The sequence below is a fragment of the Somniosus microcephalus genome, chromosome 13, assembly GCF_052327205.1.
Source record: "Somniosus microcephalus isolate GS21.2 chromosome 13, FLI_Smic_1.0, whole genome shotgun sequence".
Taxonomy (NCBI): domain Eukaryota; kingdom Metazoa; phylum Chordata; class Chondrichthyes; order Squaliformes; family Somniosidae; genus Somniosus; species Somniosus microcephalus.
The window spans coordinates 121,978,766-122,005,917 of record NC_140999.1 but is presented as its reverse complement, the minus strand read 5'-3'; the positions used below and the strand labels follow the sequence as shown (position 1 = coordinate 122,005,917).

Genomic DNA, 27,152 nt, shown 5'->3' with positions numbered 1-27,152 from the left:
GATCGATTGAAGGAAATGAGGAGTATTTTCTCATCTTCCTATTGGGTCTTTTCCCTTGTTAGTCCGCCTTCCCTCAATTACCTAGCACAGTCCCAGCATGTGAATATTATAGCTTAATTTGTGAGCTGTGCTTTTGTAAATAAACAGATGAAAAATCCTAAACTTAGTATTTTTTTAAGGTTAATTTTGGTGCCAGTGAATGAACTGCAGCAGCAATCTGGAGAGGGTTAATGGTCCATTTTCAATTCTGCAGCATGTTCTGTGGAACCCTGTTTGTACACATTGTACATGCAAATAAATATATATATATATATATATTGCAGTTTCCTAAGGATGCTGTTAATCATGGACCAGTTTCCTGAAAAACAAATCAGGCTGCCTTTTATTAGACCCACTCCATTTGATATAAATATTCATCCCGCTATTTTCTTAGAACTGATTTTTTTCTCCCTATTTTTCATTTGTATTTCATTCTGCTGTGCAGTGTGCAACACTGCTGGCTAGGAATGTGAAGAAAGGTGCCCAAGGGCTTTTGTGGAAAGCCCTGCCTCTCCATCCACCTCCCCCCCCCCTCACTCTGACCCCCACTCCCCCCCCCCCACACATACACACACAGATAATGCCTTGTGCATACATGATGACTTCAGTCAGGTTGAGCTTGCTGCTGTCGTGTGTGCTGAGACGCTCCGCAGTGCAGCCTCCTCTTCTGTTTTGTGAATAGAGAGAGGGACCTGACTGTAAGCTGAAGGCTCTGGTCCTCTTCCCCATTCGACAGCCACCCCCTCATCCAGGACCCACAACCAGCAGGGAAAACAATGATCAATAATTTGAATGAATGTGATGATGGAGATGGTGGCCCAAACCAGGGTAAGTGCTGGCATTCTGTCTTGTTGCTTCATGTCAAACATTGTTCTGTGTGTGCATATGTGTCAGAAGCTAGGCTTGCACAGAGAGAGAGAGAGAGAGAGAGAGCCTGCAAGCTGGTGATGTGCTTCAGTACTGTATACATGGTTACCATGTTGAGGTCTGTCTCCAGTGTTGGAATGTGTAGCTGTGACTGAGGGTGCCATCGAATGTCCTTTCGACTTGCTGTCACTATTTAGGATTAAGCAGATTGGTGTATAGTGCGGATACACTACAGCGGAGGGTGACAGCTATGATTCTTTGATGTGAAAGATTCAGAGGGGCTGACTACACGACTCCTGCTGATCATTTACAACCTTTGCCTTTCTCTCTCTCTGTCTCTTAAGGTTCGTGATTGTGGAGCACTCTTAAAGGGCCACACGAGAGCCCTCCAGACCCAGGTGACAGCTTCCTTAAAACAAAATCTTGAAGTTGTCCCTTAATACTAAATTGGGGGTTGGGGGGGAGGGGGGAGGGCGCTGTCGAGGATAACTACGTAAAGCTTAAGAGTGTATTGCGGATTTCAATGGCTTAATAATAAATCTGCCGTTTGGTTTCTGAGAGGAGAAATGGTACAGAAATCTGCTTTGTGTTAAGCTGCTAAATGCTTAAAATAAATGACTGGACAGGGGTCTGCAAAATGTGCTTTTTTTTGAGCTGGGCATTGTGTTGAAGTGCTGCAATGTTTTTAAATGCGGGCTCTGCTGCGTGGGATTGGTTATACCAATAACGCAGGAACACACCAAACTAAAAACCAAACATAAACATCCAATTGTGTCTCGTTGTGATGGTCGGTTAGACAGCAGATGTCTAACAATTGAACATTGAACTCGTTTCTGAATTGTCCCCTCCACCAAAACAAAAAAATCAGGCACCACTCGCAGCCTGTTCCTTTAAAGGGTCTCATTAGCTGTTATCAGATGTAGTAAAAATCCTGCAGCATTTCAGTGTTTCCTATAGGATGCTGTAATGTGCGAGGTCTTATTATAAAAATGGGTTACTGATTGTTCTATGGAGTCGCGAGTCAGATTTTGAATACCGCCATGAGAATTCAGTCGATTTTGAACAGGGTCCCCTGGAGGAATCTCCAAGAGTCCTTTGATTACCTGCCGTAGGAAATCCCCTATTGATGCATCATACAACAAGGTGACTATCTTTATGTAACGAGGTTCTGGTATTATGTAATATAGATTTGTGACTCTGAGGCTGTGTGTGACACTTGATGATAGATCATAGTGTCAATATCAATATTTCCTGATATGACATCTGATGCGAAATGCCATGACCTGCCTGTATTTCATAAGCTGCCTCTACATTTACATTCCTGTCTGTTTTAATTTATTTGTGTAACAAATTTTTGTATTAAAATCATATTTATAATAAAAGCTTCTTTGGAGACTGCGTATTGTCATGATATTAAGTTGTGTAATATTTATGTGAAACTGGGTCGCTGATCTCGGAGTTTCAAATTTGTGGATTAGGGAATGAATATTCAATTAAATTAGGATGCTGGGTTCAAAATTCAGTCTTCTGAATCCTTAAGTTCGATTAAGAAGGTAAATGTCTGAACAGGAGAAGGGTGCACTTGATCAGCAAGGACTGTGACGTATAGACAGTGTCAGACCAGATTGCTGGGGCACGCAGACACATCCTCCTATTAGACAGTCCCAGACTGTCTAATACCTGCGACTGCACCCAGCGTGCTGGGTATGTAAGTACATACACACACACCCTGTTATCACCAGAAACACAGACACACAAAAGGCCATTCAGCCACAGTGGTGGCAAACACGTGGTCAATATGCCTAGTCACTTTGGGTAATGCGCTTCCTCGCAGTCAAATCAAGAGGCTTGGAAGCAAGCTGCCAGTCTGCTATCCTGACCTGTGGTATGGAGTGCGACACAAGGACTCTTAAAGCAACAATGTGGAGGAAATCAAAAAGAATTTGCAAAGTAGGCCAAAAAAAACCTGGAGAGTTCGGTTGGCACTCAAAAACCAATCGGTTTCTGCACTCTCAGGTTAGGTCCTGATCAACATGGCTTGAAGGAGTCACTCTTTTGCCTCCCATGCAGTCTGTGTGTACATGTTCCTAGTCAATGCTGATTAAATTACAAACTGTCGCAGCACATTTCAGCGAGAGAACTGAGCATGGCGCTGTCAGAGATTTGGCATAAAGGACAAATTAAATGTTCACCAATTACTTCACATAAACTTGAATATCATGGGAAGATTTTTAAGAACTGATTGCTTGCTAGGTGCGCAGCTATTTTCCTTAGTAGTAAAGTGACGATTATGCATTTGGCATCCTGCCAATTCGGTAATAGGGAAGTGTCTTTCTTTTACTGTCCACCACCTTCTATGACCAGAACTGAGATCAGGAACTCAATCTGAAGGAATCGTAAGTGGGTTCAGTCCCACAATTGAATTAATAGCTAAAACTCACTGCTACCTTTTTTTTTTAACCTTCTGTAACCTTTTGTTTTGCAAGAAAACATTTCTTCTCAGTTTTTATCACCCTCGGGCAGTCTGTAGACTAAAAGCGACAGAGACACCATGTTGCAGCTCAAAGAGGCATCAGGGCCAAATTTCCTCAGAGCTTCTGTCAGACTTTTGCCGTAACTCCATCAAAGTCAGGAGTAACCGCTTGGATAAAGGTCAAGACCTGGATTTGCGGGGTCCTGACCATACTTGGGAAATCCCAGTAGGCCTTGTCAGGGGGCGGAGCCTCCAACCGTCCTTTTACAAAGCCAGCCCTGTCAGTGGTTTTTCCCATTTTCCTGGTCCATGGGGACCGGGCGTAACAGTAGAAGCTGGTACGCTGAGTGAGATGAGGCATACAGGCCTCCAGAAGGATAAAGTGGGCACCACCAGTGGGATCCAGTCCAGGAAAGTAGACTGGACCACGATTTTTAAATTTATTTTAAGATTGGCCCCATTATACAGGGAAACCCACTCCTACTCCCCTCCCCCACTGATGGTGACTGGACACTGTGACAAAGCTAAACATTGAACTGAACCTGAGGTTTTATTTGTCTGTGTTATTCAATCGCTTACTAACACAGTGTGCTAACCCACTCAGCTATTATGTATAATAGTTAACAATCAATGTTCAATTTAAAGGCTTGCTGTCAGCCATCTGAGTAGCTTTGAGGAATATTCAAGTCTTGGAATAACCTGCTCCGTTGTTGACCCCCATATTGTCTATTGGAAATCTCTGCCTTGCAGCAGGGGTCACATCTGACAAAGTTCAAACTTTTGCAAGTTATTTTTATGAGGGGGGGGAGGGCAGTATGTTCTAAATGTACTGTAAAAAATATTTAATAGTAATGCAATTAGTGATGTGGATGGCCTTGTGGTGTGGCAGATGTTATATGCATTGAATAGCTGTCTGACTCCTGCATTAATTTATATATAAGTCTACACTTCTCCAATCTTTCCTCATAACTCAAACCTCAAACATAAAACAAAGGATCACCTTTGTGGCTCTTTTCCCTTGTGTCTCAGTGACCAGAACTGAGCACAGTACTCAGAGCACTCAACCATTTGAGCGTAACTTCCTATTACTCGACTGCTTTGGTTATATAATTCAGCATCCTTGTTTGCTTTGTTGACTGCACTGACTGGACATGTTGAGAGTCATGTCTAGTAGGACCCTAAGGATCTCTGTCAACTTCCTCCTTAGCTATTATGACACCATTCATGGAGTACGTGTTGGCCATTTTTCCTCATATATTCTTCCATGTTAAATTTCACCTGCCATTATTTCATCAACTTACATTACCAGGGACTTGAGCACATAAAGCTAGGCTGACACCGCAGTGCAGTGCTGAGGGAGTGCTGCACTGTCAGAGGTGCCGTCTTTCGGATGAGACGTTAAACCGAGGCCCTGTCTGCTCTCTCAGGTGGACGTAAAAAATCCCACGGCACTATTTCAAAGAAGAGCAGGGGAATTATCCCTGGTGTCCTGGCCAATATTTATCCCTCAACCAACATAACAAAAACAGATTATCTGGTCATTATCACATTGCTGTGTGTGGGACCTTGCTGTGCGCAAATTAGCTGCTGCGTTTCCCACATTACAACAGTGACTCCACTTCCAAAAGTACTTCATTTGCTGTAAAATGCTTTGGGACATCTGGTGGTCTTGAAAGACGCTATATAAATGCAAATCTTTCTTTCACATATTTTGCCCAACTCATTCTGCTGCTTCCTCAGAATCAACTGTCCCTCCCAGTTCAGTTTCATCTGCAATGTTGACCAATTTCCAGTAAGTTTCTGTATCCAAGTTATTGTTAATTGGAACCAGCAGTGGTCTCATTACTAATCCTTGGGGCATCCCACTTGGCACGCCGCGCTCCCTCCCCACCCTAACATAACACCTTCAACTATTACCTGAGGTTTTCTACCCGTCAGCCAAGGTCTTATCCATTCTCAAGATTTACGCTGAATCTCCATTACTTTGACCTTTGACCGTAGCCTTTCCTCTGAAACTTCATCCAATGTGATTTGGAATTTGAAGTTTAACCATGTAGTAAGGCTTTCTATCTGGGATGTCACTTTCTCAAAGTCAAGGAGGTTAGTCAGGCAGAATCTTCCCCTTCTGAGTCTATGTTGATTGGTGTTAACTAGGTTATTGTTATACAGATAATCATAAAGTTTACTCCTGATAACTGATTCCATTATTTTACATGGGATTGAAGTGAGACTACTGGGTCTGTAGCTGTTTGTGCCTGCTTTGTTACTGTTCTTGATAATGAGCAAAGTTAGCCAGTTTCCAATCTACTGATACACCCCTAGTGTTCATCAACTCCCTCAGGATAACTATCAGTGATTCACAAATCTCATCCCTGCTCTCAGCACTCTGGAACAAATACCAGATATCCCTGGGGATTTATTTGCCCTGAATCTAGTTTGCCAATCTTGGACTTCAATCTCACTTATTTGCACTGTAAGTGACAGGAGCTGGCTCATGGACACTGGTCTCTTGGAGCCAGAACGAAAATAAGTATCAGCTTGAAAATGGTTTAAAAGATAAAGCGTTCAATACTTATTTCATGAAGTGTGTGATCCACGTGAAAAAAAAAACTCCTCGTGAAAGATCTCAACAGCTTTTAAAACACACACACCCTTAGTTAATATCTGCAATACAGATACCCCTGCAATTTCGGATTGGGAAATTGTACTGATGATTACATTGCATGGCAATTTTATATGTGTATTCTGGTCTCATGTTATACGATGTGAAAGCTCCTCCTTGTCACATGACATGAACTGTGTGGAAAAACTAGGCCATATAACAGTGGTGATAGCTCTCCTAGGGAGTATAAAACAGGATAGTTTCAACATAAAAAACCATGGGGAAATTATATTATTCATAATTGTACTTGGGAGTATATTTAATGCTGCAACACATTCGAAAGGCTTGGGTGGCTATGTAAATCATTCAAGCTTCATCACTGAAGATATACAATCATGCTATTTCTCTATATTCACTACAGACTATAGAGAATACACACTGCAAACTGCAGGAGGAGATAAAGTGATTGTTATACTGCAGTGAAAGCCATTTGACAAAGACTGTCCTTCTGGTCAAATGTCACTGTAATTGACTATACCTTTCCTCCTGTGCTATTCTCTCCTACTTTATGCTCACATATATAACATTTGAATACAGCCAAATGCTATCAGGGAGTGACAGTAATTAAGTGCTTATTTTTACTGTCCTTTGTCTGCAGTGGCTAGCGTTCCGTGTGTTTTTGTCTTCTGTCCTGTTCATCAGCTGTTACGAGGTGAGAAGCAGTATAGTTCTGTGAAAAGTCTCCTTCTAAAATTACTCCTTGACGTTTACTGTCAATTATCTTTGATATTTAAATTTTACCAGTGGCATCAGAAAGACAAAATGAGTACGGAGTGATGTGGGAGCAAAGCTATTATCAAGTGCAATGATATTTGGCCTGATCATGTGACTAGTACTGCAGTATAGTTGTAATCACAGTACTGCAGTTTACTGTTATCCACCTCCTGTCTCTTTAAGTCCATCTATCTATATAATTAAAGGTTTGTGCATCGGGTGTGTGTTCAAAGCACACACTGCTTGCTGATTGGTTGCCATGAAATTTGAGCCGATCAAAAAATGCTTATATTATTTTCTCAAAAATTCCTATTCAGAAAAAGAATCAATCAAGTTGATGGGAAAAAAAGTCCCTTCAGCAACCATGTTGGTTCCCCCAGCCACCCCACGATACACCCCTAAAATCAAGAACTCAACAATAAACTCACTCGTTCATGTTCCTATTTTAGAAAAAACTTCTCGCTCCACAAGTCTTCTGTTTCTCCGTAGAATTGGCTTGCCTTCTGCTCCCTTCCTTAAACTTTGCCTCCACGTTCACCTTAGGTTCCAACGCAGCTGGGTAATCCTGTGGAGCCTGCTCACCTCCACACCCAAATACCAGATGTATGCTCCCAGTGGGCAAAGCACTACACATTATAAATCTAATATAAGACAGACTTGTATTTATATAGCACCTTTCACAACCTCAGGACGTCCCAAAGTGCTTTACAGCCAATGAAGTTACATTTGAAGTGTAGTCACTGTTGTAATGTAGGAAACGCGGCAGCAAGTTCCCACAAACAGCAATGAGATAAATTACCAGATACTCTGTTTTAGGGATGTTGATTGAGGGATTAATGTTGGACAGGGCATCGGGGAGAACTAAACTGTTATCGTTTGAATAGTGCCGTAGGTTCTTTTACATCCACCCAGGGAAGACGGGGCCTCGATTTAACGTCTCATCCGAAAGATGACACCTCCAACAGTGCAACATTCCCTCAGTACTGCACTGGAGCATCCACCTAGATTTTGTGCTCAAGTTTCTGAATTGGGACTTGAACCCACAACCTTCTGACTCAGAGGTGAGAATGTTACCCACTGAACCATGGCTACCACTTCATGCAGAAAATAATGCAGAAAAAAGTCATGAGCAACACTTTTCCGATTGCTTTGAATGAGGAACTTGATCATTCTAATTGGGTAAAATATGGTTTGAAAATGATGTCAATTGAAAGTAACCAATTTGGATGCTGTAATTTTAATCCAGCTTCATTATTCAGTTTATTTGTCAAAGTGCTTCGAGGGGCTATCTTAATTTGATCCAGTTGAATTTGTAGCTGTCCAAATCTAATTTAGAACATAATAAACACACAAATATTAAATAATTCATGCTAAAAGCTTTAAACGTGTTGCATTGATCAAGGTGTTTCCTCCACAGGGGCAAGCCCCTCTCTCTGGTGCCTGGGGCTTGATTTGTTTTCCTCTGTTTTTACCCATTCACTCTGATTTTCTCCACCTGTTACCTACTCTTGTGCTGAGGCCAATTGTAAGACCCACACTGCAGCTAAAATTTCAAAGGAGAGTAATATAACGGAAAGCTCACACGCAAACAGGTTGGAGTCTCCTGCCATTTGTGCAGTACATTTTTTACACATCCCTTTTGCTCTGATAAAGTTCAAAATTTGACTTTGGATCAAACAATGGAATTAAAATTGAAAAGGGACCTTTAATTTCAGCCATTTTATGTTCTTTCTTACCTTTTTAATTTCAGCCATTTTATGTTCTTTCTTACCTTTTTAATTTCAGCCATTTTATGTTCTTTCTTATCCACTTTTCTTTCCCTCCTCTCAGTCCTCTATTTTCTTTCCTTCTACTCTTTCTTGCTCCTTTGTCTGTTATTTGCTAGATCCCCCTTTTCTCTATTGCCTTCGACATGGCCACAAGCATTTCAGCACAGAGTCAGACACTCGATATGAGCCTACAGCCAAGGCTTCCATGTATTTGTAATATATTTAGTAAATATTTAGTTTTTTTTAAATTAATAAGTGAAACGAGACAAAAAATTGGACAGCAACTTTCTTGGACATCAGGACGCCCCCTGTACTGCAAGCTGTTTCTCCTGATATTTCTGCTTTGTCCCGATGTTTCTGCTTTGTCCCTCTCTTTATGATGTAGCATTAATAATATCGCAATCTGCTGTTGGGTTGCTGTTGCTGCTGCTCTCCCGAATGCTCGTTCCTCGTAGCAGGTAATGCTTTTGTTTGAAGAGCAGCTAAATGCAAGTAAGCAGCATTATTTTAATGTGAGATCATTCGAAATCAACCTTAGTTTCCACACTTCTCTCCAAGACAACACTCATATGCAAACCCCGTCCCTCCAACACCCCCCCCCCACAGATTTATATCATTTGAGCAACTCGACTCGTCCAACCCCACACACACAACAAACCATGCCGACATCTCACAACTCAGAGTGGCCCAAACAGTCGTTTTTTGGACCACATTGTGCCATTTGATGAGCCCTGTGCTATAATACATTGTAAATCACTGTATAACGCGTCCGTTGTTATAAGCGATATCTCCACTGACTCATCAATTCCACAGAAGAGGCACTAATAAAATAGCAATGTTTTAATTTAGTTCAAGAGTACTATAAATGAAAACGCCCCTTGGTTCTGTGTGCTTTTCTAATCTATGGCATCGATGATCAGAAATCTATGGAGAATCAGTTTCCAAATATCATCAAAGATAAAATTGGTGTGTATTTTTAACAACTCATCTCTCCCCATTTTTATTTCCACTGCAGTCAATGGGGTGCGATATAAAATAGGCTGCCAATTTGCTATCACCCATTTTACACTATCACGCAAAGTCAAAATCTACTATGAAGCCTGAATACCGTAGCAGTCCCTGTGCAAAATCCAATATGAGGAGTTGCATTAAGAGTTAATTTAAATTCCTTTGTACAGTATACTATCTCCTGGATGAATTGATTAGTGTCATTAATTGAACATATGCTAATGCTGGATAATTATTCCTAAAAACCTGCTATATTCTGAATACAGATGGATGAGATTTGATTAAAGAGGAAGATTCCACCGAGATACACCAGAATGATACATGTTGCCAGGCACAATCAAAAGAGCCAAACGTTTGTTTTTTTTAAATTTGGAAATCTAAGTTTTGTAGTGAAGGGCTTCACTTTAAGTGAAAAGAATGGGAAAGGAGGAGAATTAACCAAGAAATAATGTTTAGGTGACACCTGTAGATTGTAAGAGGGAGGGAATGCTGAGGGAGATGAGTACTTCCACTGTTTAAAGATCCTGAGACAAAATTGGAGAGAAATTGATCTCGCACCAGAGCCTGACGCAATGTGGTTGTTGTGCCTGGAACACCACAGTTGTCAGCACGAGGCTCACTGAAAATTGGGCCTCAGGCCTCATCTACATAAAATCGGCAAGCTGCAGATGAAAAATCAGGCATACCTATGTAGCCCAGCGGTCAGGTCCTTGGAAAATTCAGCTGGCCCTGAGGCGGAGACGGCCTCCAGGTAAGTCCTGGGGGTGGAGGTGCGGTTAATGACAGCAGCTCGCAGTATTGCCGTGGAGCTGGGAGGAGCACTTCTGCTCTTCCTGGCTCCACACTAAGCGAAAATGATTTTACTTACCTTTTCGTCGGCAGCATCCAGCGGTCCCTTTAAGGACTGCTGGTTAGGCCGGAAAAACTGAGCAGAGCATGTGCGGTGCATCTTCCGCCCAGTTTATGTCGAGTTTGGTAGCGGGGTCCTAAAACAGGCAGAAGGATCCTGATTAACATATTCACAGAGTCTACCTTTAGGCGGCCATCCAGAACACTTAGAAAATGCCAGCTGCTAATCCGGTGCACTTTTGTGCGAGATTGCACGTGGAAATTGGTCCAAAAAATGGACTAATTGCTGCCCCAGTGTGTCTGAATGATGATGAGTCTTCTCATTCTCTTTCTGAGCTACAGTGCTCATAGTTGTTAGTTTGGTCTGCGTGGTAACGAGGTCCAGCAAGTCTCCTTTGAGCTAGAGGGAGAAGGTGGAAGATCAAATCAAGTATGTAACGCCCTGATTCATTTGCATAGCTGTCCCATATAACTTGTTTGCCAAAGTAGGAGTCAAATCTGGGTTCCTTATAGAAAATAAATTTCTTTCTAATGCTATTTGTTTTGAAGATATTCAAGTTATTTTTCCAGTAGGAATCATTTTTGAGAAAGGCCATCGTCTTGGAATCAGAATTCAGGGCAAAGATCAGCTGAAAGAACATTCACAGACAACACAAACTGTTATACATTCTACCATGTCCATTTTTAGCTAAAGCTGACACAGTTCTATTTTAGACCATCAACAGATGGAGTTTAGAGGAGTACGTTGGCCTGACTGAACTGATAGTAGACAGTCATATCACTCCATTCACAAACCACATTTCATTGGATTAGATCAATGAGGGGACATAACCTTAAAATTAGAGCTAGGCCATTTAGGAGGGAAATTAGGAAGAACTTTTCATACACAGGTTGGTAAGAATCTGGAACTCTCTCCCTCAAAAGGCTGTGGATGCTGGGTGACAATTGGAGCTTTCAAGACTGAGATTGATAGATTTTTGTTAGGTAAGGGTTTCAAGGGATATGGAACAAAGGTGGATAAATGAAGTGGAGGTGCAGTTCAGCCTTGATCTAATTGAATGGCGGAGCAGGCCCGAGGGGCTGAATGGCCTTCTCCTGTTCCTATAAGCATTTTGAGCCTAAACATTTTGATGAAATTCTTGAAGGCCCAACTCATTAGTAATGATCCAGCCAACCAACAAACTAGAAGAGAAAATCTTTCATGGGGTGAAAAGGTAACAGAATATTTATTAAAATTAAACCTTGGTCAGAAACTCTCCTCGTTAATGAGTGAAATGAGTACTTATAGTTATCAGCTGCTCACAATTTAGCCTCTCCTCTTGTGTGGTGTGTATAAGTTAACTTGATTCGACTTTATGATTAAGGCTCCATTATCACAGCGAACTCCTCTCACCTGATCAGGTCAATGGTAGCCTTGAGTGAACACAATTTTATTCCAGCTTGCCAGAGGAAGAAAGTGCTATTTTTGCATTTTTATTTTTTAAACCATATTATGACAGCCACTGCAGACTTCTAACTACAAATCCATTTCAATATTGCACTTCTGCTTCTCTCACACATTTTTGAGTTAATTTTCTGCCCATTTATTAGGAGTCTTCCCCTCCCCTTGCCCCCCGCCCCCCATTTCTTTGTGCAAGCCTAATTCAGCAAGTCACCATCCAGCTCCTGTGTATGCTTAGGGTGATACAGGAGATGGAAGTATGAAGCCCCAGAAAGACAGATGTAGAAGTAATATAAATACAGGTGCACAATCCCTTATCCGCAATTCCGAAATTCGAAAAGCTCTGAAAACCGAAAGTTTTTTAATGGAGCGTCACTCGTGTGCATGACATGACCCGAGTGGCGCCAAACATAAGCCGACGCGGCCGATGCTTGACCCACGCAGGTGTGAGGCGTCAGTTGTGTCTCAGCGCTGCTACCAGTCACACGTGCGTCTGCTGCTCTCTGATATTTTTTGTTATTTTGTGATTTTGAGTTTAATTTCACTGTGAAAATGTCAAAAAGAGCTGCAGATACCCCTACCGTTCTGAAATCCGAAAAAATCCGAATTCCGAAACACATCTGGCCCCAAGGGTTTCGGATAAGGGATTAATAACCTGTATATCAAAGAACTAGTTGATTTCCTGTGTATTGCTCACAGACTTTTATTGATTAAATTGTCTCTCCCTTTCCTTGTGACTGCCTCTTTGCTTCATTGGTGCCACTGGATTTTCCTTTTGATTTTCTCACTCTCAATGATAATATTTACAAAGGGGGTTATATTCCTGTATATCAGTACTGCAGTACAACAGAGTCCTACTTAGAAAGCTGGATATTCCATATTCAGTACATACTATACAGAGAATGAAAGATGACTGAGAGTGTGCTACAAGGCATTTGACACACCTGAGGCCTTCAGATGGCATGTCAACCCAAGACCAACAGTTTATGAATATTAATCAAACTCTAAGGGGGAGAAATTCCCCATGAGGGCCATTTGGGGCGCTAAGTCAAAAATGTTTGAAAAGTTAGCGCCTTTTGAAACATTTGAGAAATTCCCATCTTTTGCTCTAAGAGGGAAGTGGAGCGCTAAATCAAGCGCTCCTCTTGACTCTTGGAGCGCAAGAGGCGGGGAATGTCCCAATCCGGGGTGATGTGCTCAGCAGCGCCATGGGTGGCCACGCGTGGTGCTGCCGCGTTGCAGGGGCTCTTCCCTCAATTGAAGGGAAGGGCTCCCCGCTGTGAGCTCTGCATTTTTTTGGCATCTGCTGGAGCACTGGGGTGCGGGAGTGCTGCGCAATCAGCCGCGGAGATGTCGTCATGGTCTCCAGGCACAGAAGATCGGGGTGAGACCATGGAGCGCTGCCATTAACCTCCTGTGGAATTTCGCAGAAGGCACGACCTCGGGTGGGGGGTGCGAAAAGCCATTTGCGCCCGCTAGCGCCTCCCACTGGAAGCACAAACAATGGCAATTTCGCCCCCTAAGCATCTTTAAACATATGGGGGGAAAAATTCAGTTGTTTGCACCTCCCGTTAGCACCTTAAGAGGGCGCTAATAGGGCGCAAAGCAACTAGCGCCCGGGTGCGGTGGTGTTTGTGCCACTCACGAAATTAACTAGACATTTTGCAGCAGTGCTAAACACTACCGCCACGATCTCCTGCGCCGGCAGATTGTGACGTCAGTGGAGTGCGCAACGCCCCGGTAGCGCCCCGGACCGGATATTGAGTGGCACACCCTGCCTTACCACCTGCCGCTAGCAATGACAGGTTGAGGGGAGCATTATGCTGTCAGAAAGGGACTAGGGGAGCGCTATTTAAAGCTGACCGCTTCCTGCCTTTTTTTGTCGGTGACATTTTTGTACCACGCATTTTGAGAGAGAGAGAGAGAGAGAGACTTCTGGAGAGATTCAACGCTGTGTGAAGGAGTTTTGAGTATTGAGCAGCACTTTGCAGGTTTATTTTGATTTTCCCTTCCTTGCTTCGCCAGCGCTCTGAGGTAGGGCCTCGCTCCTTGGCCTTTGCGCCTTAAGACAGGTGTGAAGAGCCTGATTTAGTGCTCCAATCACCTCCAGGGGCGATAAAAGCCAAGTTTGCTGTCGGAGGCCAGAATTAGCGCCAGGCGCTAAACTTTGCGCACGGCCGATAATGGCACCCCAAACGGGGTGATACTGAATTTTTCCCCCATGTAGCCTTCCATTTTACTCGCGAGCTCTTCCACTGAATTCTATTATTCTGGCAATTTATCCCTTGTGCCACTAATTGTCTTTTTTATGGCTGCTGAGGTTTGCCAAGTAGTTTCACTTGCGTCAGGAAGTGATTTAAAACTGTGACGCTGGACTGGCATTGCAGTAGCTTGTAGGAAACAATTGCTTTACTTGTAAACTTGTGCGATCTATCTTGATGGGCCATAATCCTGGGCGCCTGTAAAAATTGCACATCGGATGATTGTTAGTGTGAAGTGGCAAGGGCTGTAACACAAAATAAGGCTTCAAATCACAAGGAAGATCGGAACTATTTTTCTTTGTAATAAACAGGCTGTTTGGATTAATTTCTTCCACCATTACTGAGTTTGCAACTGTTACAGCTGTTTTAATACAAAAACTGATTGTGGGATAACATCGCAATTGAGAGGAATAGGTGAGACGGGTCATCTTTGCAGAAAATTGCTAGAATATAATTATAATATTATAAAAATAAGCATTTTGTTGAATTGTTCAGCTACATCTTATTTAATATGTCCTTCATTCACGAAATGACACATAATTAAGAAATCACAATGGTCACAAAAAAAGAAGCATATTAGGAACCTAAATATATGTTTATGGTATTCTGCATCTATGTTATTATATGTTGTCCAATGGAGCCCACTTATATTATGTAATGCATAATGAAAAAAAGAAAATGCTACACAACTCAACTGTAATGACAGTCCTGTGGAATAGTAAAATTATTCATTCACTCAGTGAAAAAGGAGCAATATCTTCAAATAAAGAGCAGTGGAAGTTTTTACAGAAGCAAGTGAAAAGCATTGTCTGAGGTCATAGAGTTAATCCAGCTCTACACATTGGCTGAAGTACACTTTTTTTGTTCCAAGTTCCGCTGTGGGGAAAATATCCAACTTCTAATTGCAATCTTTGTTGTGAAGTATACAGTCAATGCGAGGTCAAGCTCAAAACCCGAAGAAGCAGACGATTCAGTAAGTTCTTTGGAGTAGAGAATCTCCAAATCAGCCTTTAAATTACTGTTGAAACTGCAGCCAAGATGAGCTGTTTTGGTTTTGTGCATTATCTCAACCTGCATCAGGCCAGTGAAATTCAACCAGCAGGCTCTTGCGAAAGAAATGTTTTATTGTGCCGCATAAGTGTTAACTGTAAAAGCATTCTACTGCATATAAACGCATGCCACTGAAAGATTGACATCTTTGAAATTGACAAAATTGTCAGTTTCTAAAGGATATAATGCAAAAATTCTCCACTGCTATCCACATCTATCTAGATGTATATGGCTTGCAACTAATTTACAAAGGGAAATGAGAGGCTGCTATTGGTGAGAATTAGTAAAACCTGGAAGCAGTTTTATTAATAAAGGACAGATTAGTAATTTAGTGCTGTGTTGTATTGAATTTTAATATATTGCAATATATTTCTTTTTCCAAAGGGGTAGAGCTGAAGAAAGCAAAACCTTTGATTGCAGTGCACTTGTGGTGCTTGAAACGCTGTATCGAATGAGAAGCTTATTATCTTTTAATTGGTGTTTAATGAAAGTTACTTGAAGACTGGGCCACATGCCCTCTGTGCCAGTGTTCTTCCTCAGTAGCTCAGTGAGGGTGGCCTGCTAATGTTGTAATTCTATGCTTTGACATAAATCTGTTGTGCCACAGCTAACTGCCCATGGACGATTAATGAATATGCAATCTTCTGGAGTTAGCTAACAGTCAGCTGCAGTACTGCACTACACACCCTATTGTTAAAGAAAGAAAAACTTGCATTTATATAGTGCCTTTCACAACCTCAGGAAGTCTCGAAGCGCTTTACAGCCAATGAAGTGCTTTTTGAAGTGTACGGGGGGGATTTTTCAGGGGGTCAGCGGATGCAATCGGTGGCGAGTCAGGTGGGAAAAACATTTTTTTGAGAGGGTAGGGAAACCACTGTCAACCCGCCTCCATGCTAGTCTCCCAGATGTCGGGTCTGTCAGTGCTGAACAGACCTGACACCAAGCGGCGGGGGAGGCAATTTACATCATTAAGAGATTGTTAAGAGGCACTTAAATACTATTTTAAGCTTACCTTTCAATTTTACAAGTTCCCCCACGGTTTACATGCTGCTCGGGGATCACGTCAGCTCAGCATTGAGTTATCTGATTAATTGCCAGCTGCAAATGTGCTATAAAAGCTCCCAACTCACAGCTGTTCACTTTCCAAGCTCAGGAACTGCTGCTTACTGCATTTGGAAGACAGATTGAGGTTTATGCAGCTTGTAAGTGTTTGGAGCCAACTCTCTATCCAGTGTCACCTCATTGGAACAACCTCTCTCACCATTGACAGATTTACTTCTGTCATCTCAACTTCATCTGCCATCTATTCCATCGGCATTGGTGTCCTTGAAACTATCTCACCTTGGTCCTCAGAATCCCACCACGATCAGACCCAACACCAGCAGCACCAGGCACACCAACAGCATCAACAACAACACCAACCTTCTCCGCAATCAACTGATGCTGCACAGGACAGAGGGCATCAGTACCCGACCACATTGATGCCTGGGACGCCAGGGATGGCCTCACCATGGCCAGATTTACTTCACTTGATGCTGTACACCCTGGCTGCCACATGATGCGCCAGGTTGGCACCACCCCACACCAACACCTAAAGCATCCCTACAATGCCCAAGCCATTCCTTTCACACTCATCGCCATTGCAGGGGGTACCGTTATGTCTCACCATTCACTGCAACTCACTAAGCCACTTCGAAAGGTGCACACAAATCTGTCCAAGAACGCAAAATGTTGAAAATAAAGATTTCAATGTTTGACAGCACATTAACCAAAACTTCACATGAACATTGGCTAAAACACACAAGTGTCTACCCTTGTGTGTTAGTTGGTATGGTTGGACTAGGATGAGGGTGAGTGTGAGGGATGGCTAGTGAGATGGGGGAGTGATAATGTCGATAGAGAGGGATGGATGGAGGTGCAAAGTAAGTTGGTGTGAGTAAGGATGTGCAGGAGTAGGGTAGGGAAGGCAGAGTGATGGTCTCTTCCCCCATGAGAAGGGAAGAGGACCTCCTTGCGTGCTGTGACTCCTCTATAAGCATATGGAGGGAGTCGTGGGAGAGCCTGGGTGTAGCCGTACACCTCTGTGCAGTGCTTGTCAGTGTTTGCAGCACCTCAATGCTGTAGAACACTGACAGCTGAACTGTCAATATCAATTTGCGCATGGTCCCTTGAAGGAAACCAGCTGATGATGCGTCATTAAATGATGTCATCAGACCTGCTAAGCAGAAAGTAAGGGTAAAGGGTAGCTATTCACAGTGGCAGAAGGTGGGTAGTGGTGTTCCACAAGGATCAGTGCTGGGACCACTGTTGTTCACAATTTATATTAACGATTTAGACTTTGGAATCAAAAACACAATTTCCAAATTTAAAATTAGGGGGATGGTCAATACTGAGGAGGACGGCAACAAATTACAGGAGGACATTAATAAACTTGCAGAATGGGCATATAATTGGCAAATGAAGTTCAACACAGATAAATGTGAGCTATTACATTTTGGTAGGAAGAATAGGGAGGTCACTTATCACTTGGAGGGTGCGAGTCTAGGTGGGGTAGAGGAACAAAGGGATCTTGGAGTGCAAATGCACAAATCACTAAAAGTTGCGACACAGGTTAGCAAGGCCATAAAAAAGGCAAACCAAGCATTAGGGTTTATTTCTAGAGGTATAGAATTGAAAAGTAGGGAAGTTTTGCTAAACCTGTATCGAACTTTGGTTAGACCACACTTAGAGTACTGCGTACAGTTCTGGTCGCCATATTATAAAAAGGATATAGAGACACTGGAAAAGGTGAAAAAAAGATTTACAAGTTTGATACCAGAAATGCGAGGGTACACATATCAAGAAAATATGAACAGGCTGGGTCTCTTTTTTCTTGAAGAAAGAGGGCTCAAGTGGAGTATAAACGTCGGCATGAACTGGTTGGGCCGAATGGCTTTTTTCTGTGCCATATATCCTATGTAATCCTTCAATTGGCCGGGTAACGCGCTGGGCGGGCTGAACAAGCCCAATCAATGTGACATCGCTCTACAGAGCGGGCTGGAGCCAGCAACGGTGTCACACCCGGACCGCACCAGACCCGCCTCGGGAGGCAAAATTGCAGCCATAGTCACTGAGGTAATGTAGGAACCTGAAATGGATTTAAACCTCGCAGCCTTCAAGGAGTTCTTCTTTGAAGTGTGAAGTAACTCTTTGCTGCGTGGAGTAAATAAACATTCTTCATATTTTACATTGGTGTTCCAGGATTTCACAGATGTGTTGGGGAGGAAATAGATGTGACCTGGCCATTTTCCCCAGAGTTAAAGATCTGAAAAAAAGCATTTATGATTTTTTTTTTTAATTGAGATACCTAAAATAAACTTATTCCAGGTTTTTTCCTCTTCTTTCCTTCCAGCAGCATCCTTAGAACTACACCTGAGTGTTTAATTTTTATATATGAACATAGCCAGTGATTGTCAGCAGGCTATTTGACTATTACACAAACAAGGGTTGTATTTCCTGGAATTTAGAAGGTTAAGGGTTGATTTGATTGAAGTTTTCAAGATATTAAGGGGAACTGATAGAGTAGCTAGAGAGAAACTATTTCCGCTGGTTGGGGAATCTAGGATTGGGGACATGGTCTAAAAGAGCCAGGCCTTTCAGGAGTGAATTTAGGAAATACTTCTACACAGAAAGGGTGGTAGAAGTTTGGAACTCTCTTCCATAAACGGCAATTAATGCTGGGTCAGTTGTTAATTTTAAATCTGAGATTGATAGATTTTTGTAAACCAAAGGTATTAAGGGATATGGGGCAAAGGCAGGTATATGGAGTTATGCCACAGATCAGCCATGCTCTCATTGAATGGTGGAAGAGGCTTGAGGGGCTAAATGGCCTACTCCTGTTCCTATGTTCCTGTTGGAACCATTGGGGCCAAGCCTCACCCTCTCCTCTCCTGACATCAACTACCTTGCACATTCCAAATGGATTCACTGGGAAGTATTGGAAATGCTAACCCTTGCTCATTCTCTCCCCCGACAACCCCCCCCCCAACCTCCGCCACACTCTCCCCACCTCGCCCCTGCCCCCCAAACCACCTTCCCAGTCTGGTGATCCTGAGATCAGTTGCAGCCTCCCTCCCTATTATTGGCCTCAATAAAATTAGCTTTGTCAGCAAAGACCAGGGACTTGAACACAAAATCTAGGCTAACACTCCGGTGCAGTACTGAGTGAGTGCTGCACTGCCGGAGGCGCCGTCTTTCAGATGAGGCTTTAAACTGAAGTCCCGTCTGCCCTCTCAGGTGGACGTAAAAGATCCATTGGCACTTTTTCGAAGAACCTGGTACCTTGCTAATGAATATGACTTATGTCCAGGCTGGATGATACATTTACACACTCAGCCATCAGGAACGGTGTATAAAACAAATTTATATTGAATCTACTACCAATATTCCATGGAGGAGTCGGCACTTTGTATGTTATGTTGAAATTAACTCTTCAGTGCTACGTGGGCAATGCATTATATAATTTTGCATCTCCACCCCTTAGCAACACACAGCAAATGAGATGAACAGTGGAAAATAGAGGTGACAGAATGTCCAAAGATATTTGCCTCAGACAAAATCATTTGCATATTTTCAGAAGTCACAGAGAATTGAATTTTGCCTTAAGGGGCCTTTGTCATTAACTTTGCGAGCTTTGTAAGCAAGTTCCTTTACTGGAATGGACAAGAGAAACCTGCAGCAAAATTTCATATTCCTATTTCGCGAATGGATCATTCTTTTGCTATTTATATCTGGGACAAAGTGATTTTAGCAAAACTTAGTTTAAATATTACTGTTTATTTTTAAATGATCTTAACATGTGTCATTGATTCTGTGCCACATCTGCAAAGGAAGTGGTCATGGACAAAGATTTTTTATAAAAAGGAAAATTGGGGGAATTTTGTGGTGATGAAAATGAAGGATATCGGCACTGGGGATTGGAAAACTTTCTTATGTCACTTTGGGGGAAGAATTTCTTTGTGCGTTATGTAGAACAGAAATCGCAAACCTGTTTATTAACAACATATTTATAATTTATTTACTAATACTGCACAAGGGAAATCTACCCAGCCTCCTGATATATCGGGTATAGATTGGGTATGATGCAAAATAAAATTTCCTCTAGCCTGCTCCAACAATGTGCCTTTGTTCCAAGCCTTGAAGAATCCTCCCTCCTGGATCATTATGATGTTTTCCACTTCCCACACAAGCCATCCTTATCATCTCTGATTGAGATTTGTCCATTAATGTTGATTTAGGGGCAATTGTTTTGTGAAACCACACCCACTAGGAACTGGTTGAGACTGCCCTACCTCACTTCACGTACAGCAAGCAGAGCCCATTAGTCCAGCTTGGATTTGAAACCATGCTACCACCCCATCTGAGCCTCTTTCCCTCCCTCCCTCCCCCATTTAGGGGTCACCTCCACCCCTCCAGGCTTCGATCGTTGGCTAGCTATGCCCATTTCTCGCTCTCCCACACCCAGCAAGCTACAGCAGGTCTATACTTGGCACCTACAGCGCACCAGCGGCGTGTAAATGGGCCACAGACCTCAAACGGCTGCAACAATGAGTACGCGATGGGTGTGCGTCTCCTGCCGCTTGCCCGTTACTCACCTCAAATTAAAATTGTCCCTGCTATGTCAACACTGCCTTTATCTCCTCTCATACAGCTCACAGCACTAATAAGGGCATCTTTTAAAAAGTAGTGCAGGAAGGAGAAGCACAACATAATGCATAGTATTCAATTATGCTTCATTTGAATATTGGAAACAGACTGACCAATGGATAATTTTCTTTTGTGACAAGGATGGTTAGACTAAATTAAGAATGATGCCATCATTGTGTTCTAATGCCAGACTAGAGTTAACTATATACAGCAGGAGATGCAGTAATTTAATGTGCTTTGAAATTAATGAGTACTTTATTTTGAGAGGTCACTTGTGTTGATGGAAGTTCTTACTCCTAATTTGCTCCAATGGCCTAATAGGTACAGGCACTGCCTGGTGTAGTATTAAGCCATACGGATCAGAAAGTGATAGTTTCCCCTAAGTCTGTGTGGAGTTGGCCTGAAGGGAGTGTGTGTCAAAAGATTAGAGCTACATCACTGACCTGCTCACCCTTCCTGCACAGCTCCCTGATGGGAACATGAGATCAGTGAATATGCCCTATGGAGCCCACTTAAGATAATTTCTTCTTTCTCAAAGGTAAAAATAAAGTACTGTTTAGAGAATTAGAAGGGACTATTTCTTGTAGTTGGTGTCCCTGCTCCAGCTGGTGGCCTTCCTCTGATCGCTGGTGTTCCTCCTCTGGCTGGAGTCCCTCCTCTGGCTGGTGTCCCTCCTCTGGCTGGTGTCCCTCCTCTGGCTGGTGTTCCTCCTCTGGCTGGTGTTCCTCCTCTGGCTGGTGTCCCTCCATTGACTGCTGTTGCTATTGTGGCTGGTGTTCCTTCTCTGGTTGGTGTTCCCCCTCTGGCTGGTGTCCCTCCTCTGGCTGGTGCTCTTCCTCTGGCTGGTGTCCCTCCTCTGGCTGGTGTTCCTCCTCTGGCTGGTGTCCCTCCACTGACTGCTGTTGCTACTGTGGCTGGTGTTCATCCTCTGGCTGGTGTTCCTACTGTGGCTGGTGTCCCTTCTCTGGCTGGCATCACTCCACTGGCTGGTGTTCCCCCTCTGGCTGGTCTTCCCCTTCTGGCTGGTGTCCTTCCTTTGGCTGGTGTCCCTCCGCTGGTTGGTGTTCCTCATCTGGCTGGTCTTCCCCCTCTGGCTGGTGTCCCTCCCTTGGCTGGTGTCCCTCCTCTGGCTGGTGTCCCTCCACTGGCTGGTGTTCCCCCTATGGCTGGTCTTCCCCACTCTGGCTGGTATCCTTCCTCTGGCTGGTGTCCCTCCACTGGCTGGTGTCCCTCACCTGGCTGGTCTTCCCCCTCTGGCTGGTGTCCCTCCTCTGGCTGGTGTCCCTCCACTGGCTGGTGTTCCTCATCTGGCTGGTCTTCCCCCTCTGACTGGTGTCCCTCCTCTGGCTGGTGTCCCTCCACTGGCTGGTGTGAAGGGATAATTACTAGTCCTAGCCCCTTTAGGGCTACCCCAGATCAGGTGTATTCCCCAGATGTTCACTTTCAACTAAAGTTTGAGGTAACCGAATCCTAAAGACGCTTAATTGGGTCTAAAGGTTCAGATTATCTCTCCCTAAAGGAAAGGAACAACCTGAAAATGTTACCGTCCTCCAGATAACACTTTTAATAAGTGTAGCTAGACTGTAACATTACGGATATTATGAGGGTCCGGAAAACTCCCCCAGAATTCTGCAACTCCTCACCAAAGAGTGTAAAGATTGAGTTCATGAATTTGATACAGAAGTACTATGTGCGATATTTCTAAAAATATATAGATTTATTAAAGAACTGACATATAATTACAGTAAGTATTTCAATCGCAACATTAACAGTTCCAAATACAAAAAGCTTTTACAATCTTATTATCAGAGATCATTCTCAAATCTTAACTTTGTTACATTTTTACATTTCTTACTCTTATTCCAGGATATCCACCAAAATCAAATACAAGTACCTTGATCCCCGAGACTCAAAGAGTTGTAGACTTACAGAGCTTGCCTCTGAAGCCTGAGAATCGCTTTGCCCCTTACAGCGAATCTGTCTTCCCATTTGAAAGTCCAATTTTTATACCCTTTCTCAGTGGTATATCCTTTGATGTTTTCTGCTGATGTAAGCTAATTATCTCTAGTCATTTTTCTGTTGACCCCTGCTATGTTTATAGTCAGATCAGCTTGTAGCATTACAGACTCGTGTCTCTACCTTTAGGTGTTCAAAGCTTATCATAAAAAACAGTGTGGAGCAGATGTTTCTATTTGATGTCATTCTTACCAAAGTCTTCTGTTTGAGTCTCTTTCCGAAGTGTAAATTAAAAACACCTGAACCGGGTGCACCATTGTCTTCTTAGTTACCTCAACTAGTTGCATTAAGAATTATGTCTCTCATGTTTCATTTGATGTTACTTTTACGAAGGCATATGTTTCTTTAATTTTCTGTGATTCTTTCCAAAGTGTTGGTTTAAGACACTTTAACTGGGTATACCATTGTATTCTTTCCAATGCTGCAGACTTTCTGGAACCTCTACCCTTCTGCTTCAATAAGGCTATTGATTCAATGTCAACAACTTATCTTATTTCAATATTCTGTATGCTGTTTACAGCTTTTCCATTGTTGAGGCTTTTAGATTTTCAAGCCCAATATGTCATGTTTTAATAAAGTCAAAATTATTTCATAGGATGGTGTATTTTTCTGAATAGGTATATTGCTTATTCCTTTACAGGTGTTACTCCTCTGGCTGGTGTTCCTCCTCTGGCTATTGTCGCTCCACTGGCTGGTGTCCCTCCTCTGGTTGGTGTCCCTCCTCTGGCTGGTGCCCCTCCTCTGGCTGGTGTCCCTCCTCTGGCTGGTGTCCCTCCACTGGCTGGCATTGCTACTGTGGCTGGTGTTCTTTCTCTGGCTGGTGTTCCTGCTCAGGCTGGTTTTCCTCCACTGGCTGGTGCTCCTCCTCTGGCTGACGCCCCTCCTCTGGCTGGTGCCCCTCCTTCGCTCAGTGTTGCTAGTGTAATTGTAAACTTGAATATTGTTTTAGCTAGAAACACCAGTCAGAAGGGAACTTCCCTGAATTTGTTTACACTGTTGCCACACATAGTGACGAGAGGAAACGATCCCCAATGACCTTAACAGGTCTCCATTGGATTTTACTGCATAACAATAAAGTTTAATGCTGAATCTATTGCTGAAGCTTCATGTCACTCCTTTATTGCATAAATAATTTGCTATGGAAGATTTTGAAGGTGCTGAAAATGAAATGGCAGTTGAAGGACACAACAACAGCTTTTATTAAATCACTGTGCAGACATGGTAATAATGATTACTAAGCATTAAACGCACAATATTCAATAAATTTCAGTGACAGCACACTTCAGATATTAATGGCTGTTACTGGGACTGTGCAGTAAATTTAATTTATAACCTGATTCAATTTGAGTTGAGTTATTTTGGACCCATTTACAAGGTTCCAAATTTAGCTTAGTTTGTGCCACTGCTTTTATTAAATGTGTGAACAGAGCCACAATGTCCATCTTTGAAATATTCTTTTTGATTTCTTCTTATTGTAGCTAGAGTTACAAGAGGAAGTTTTAAAATTATAGGAAGAGACATGCATCTGACTCTTAGCACATGGACTTTAATTGCATTAATGTTAGAGGGGAATAGTAGCGCAGTGGTTCTGGGACTGGATTAATAACCTAGAGGTTATGAATTCAGGTCCCACCATTTGAGAAATCAAATTCAGTAAATTGCATTATTTGTGGGCTGGCACGAGATAGAAAATCACTATTTTGTCATTTAAAAATCAATCTAACTGGGAAGGGAATTTGCCAGCCCAGCCTGAACTGGTCTACTACACATGTCTCCAGTCCACATTATGTGGCTGACTTTTAATGTCATCAGGGCAACTAGGGACAGACAATAAATTTTGCCTTCCCACATCTCAAGAACAAATTAAAATAAAAGTCTGGGCTGCATTTGAAACAATATCCCAGCAACAAAAGGACAGTGTCTAATCTCTAATACCACCCAGTGTCCAATCTCTAACACCACCCAGTGTCCAATCTCTAACACCACCCAGTGTCTAATCTCTAATACCACCCAGTGTCCAATCTCTAACACCAGCCAGGGTCCAATCTCTAACACCACCCAGTGTCCAATCTGTAATACCACCCAGTGTCCAATCTCTAACACCAGCCAGTGTCCAATCTCTAACACCAGCCAGGGTCCAATCTCTAACACCACCCAGTGTCCAATCTCTAACACCACCCAGTGTCCAATCTCTAACACCACCCAGTGTCCAATCTCTAACAGCACCCAGTGTCCAATCTCTAACATCACCCAGTGTAAAATCTCTAACACCACCCAGTGTCCAATCTCTAACACGACCCAGTGTCCAATCTCTAACACCAGCCAGTGTCCAATCTCTAACACCAGCCAGTGTCCAATCTCTAACACCAGCCAGTGTCCAATCTCTAACACCACCCAGTGTCCAATCTCTAACACCAGCCAGTGTCCAATCTCTAACACCAGCCAGTGTCCAATCTCTAACACCAGCCAGTGTCCAATCTCTAACACCAGCCAGTGTCCAATCTCTAACAGCACCCAGTGTCCAATCTCTAACAGCACCCAGTGTCCAATCTCTAACACCAGCCAGTGTCTAATCTCTAACATCAGCCAGTGTCCAATCTCTAACACCAGCCAGTGTCCAATCTCTAACAACAGCCAGTGTCCAATCTCTAAAACCAGCCAGTGTCCAATCTCTAACACCAGCCAGTGTCCAATCTCTAACACCAGCCAGTGTCCAATCTCTAACACCACCCAGTGTCCAATCTCTAACACCACCCAGTGTCCAATCTCTAACAGCACCCAGTGTCCAATCTCTAACACCAGCCAGTGTCTAATCTCTAACACCAGCCAGTGTCCAATCTCTAACACCAGCCAGTGTCCAATCTCTAACACCACCCAGTGTCCAATCTCTAACAGCAGCCAGTGTCCAATCTCTAACACCACCCAGTGTCCAATCTCTAACACCACCCAGTGTCCAATCTCTAACATCACCCAGTGTACAATCTCTAACACCACCCAGTGTCCAATCTCTATCACCACCCAGTGTCCAATCTCTAACACCACCCAGTGTCCAATCTCTAACACCACCCAGTGTCCAATCTCTAACACCAGCCAGTGTCCAATCTCTAATACCACCCAGTGTCCAATCTCTAACACCACCCAGTGTCTAATCTCTAATACCACCCAGTGTCCAATCTCTAACACCACTCAGTGTACAATCTCTAACACCACCCAGTGTCCAATCGCTAACACCAGCCAGTGTCCAATCTCTAACACCAGCCAGTGTCCAATCTCTAACACCACCCAGTGTCCAATCTCTAACGCCACCCAGTGTCCAATCTCTAACACCAGCCAGTGTCTAATCTCTAACACCAGCCAGTGTCCAATTTCTAACACCAGCCAGTGTCCAATCTCTAACACAACCCAGTTTCCAATCTCTAACACCAGCAAGTGTCCAATTTCTAACACCAGCCAGTGTCCAATCTCTAACACCAGCCAGTGTCCAATCTCTAACACCACCCAGTGTCCAATCTCTAACACCACCCAGTGTCCAATCTCTAATGCCAGCCAGTGTCCAATCTCTAACACCAGCCAGTGTCCAATCTCTAACACCAGCCAGTGTCCAATCTCTAACACCAGCCAGTGTCCAATCTCTAACACCACCCAGTGTCCAATCTCTAACACCACCCAGTGTCCAATCTCTAACACCAGCCAGTGTCCATTCTCTAACACCAGCCAGTGTCCAATCTCTAACACCAGCCAGTGTCCAATCTCTAACACCAGCCAGTGTCCAATCTCTAACATCACCCAGTGTACAATCTCTAACACCACCCAGTGTCCAATCTCTATCACCACCCAGTGTCCAATCTCTAACACCACCCAGTGTCCAATCTCTAACACCACCCAGTGTCCAATCTCTAACACCACCCAGTGTCCAATCTCTAACACCACCCAGTGTCCAATGTCTAATACCACCCAGTGTCCAATCTCTAACACCACCCAGTGTCCAATGTCTAATACGAACCAGTGTCCAATCTCTAACACCACCCAGTGTCCAATCTCTAACACCACCCAGTGTCCAATCTCTAACACCACCCAGTGTCCAATCTCTAACACCAGCCAGTGCCCAATCTCTAACACCACCCAGTGTCCAATCTCTAACACCAGCCAGTGTCCAATCTCTAACACCAGCCAGTGTCCAATCTCTAACACCAGCCAGTATCCAATCCCTAACACCAGCCAGTGTCCGATCTCTAACACCACACAGTGTCCAATCTATAACACCACCCAGTGTCCAATGTCTAATACCACCCAGTGTCCAATCTCTAACACCAGCCAG

General features: G+C 43.3%; 1 protein-coding gene across 1 annotated transcript in view; it reads left to right on the top strand.

Moving 5' to 3' along the window:
• The first annotated feature begins 613 nt into the window (after positions 1 to 613).
• LOC147108572 (solute carrier family 12 member 5-like) overlaps positions 614 to 27,152 on the top strand; it is a 1,151,655-nt gene continuing 1,125,116 nt past the window's right edge. The window contains exon 1 of the mRNA XM_086005249.1: positions 614 to 867. Within this exon, the coding sequence (XP_085861375.1) occupies positions 816 to 867 (52 nt within the window). The 5' untranslated portion in view covers positions 614 to 815. The remainder of the gene's footprint in view (positions 868 to 27,152) is intronic.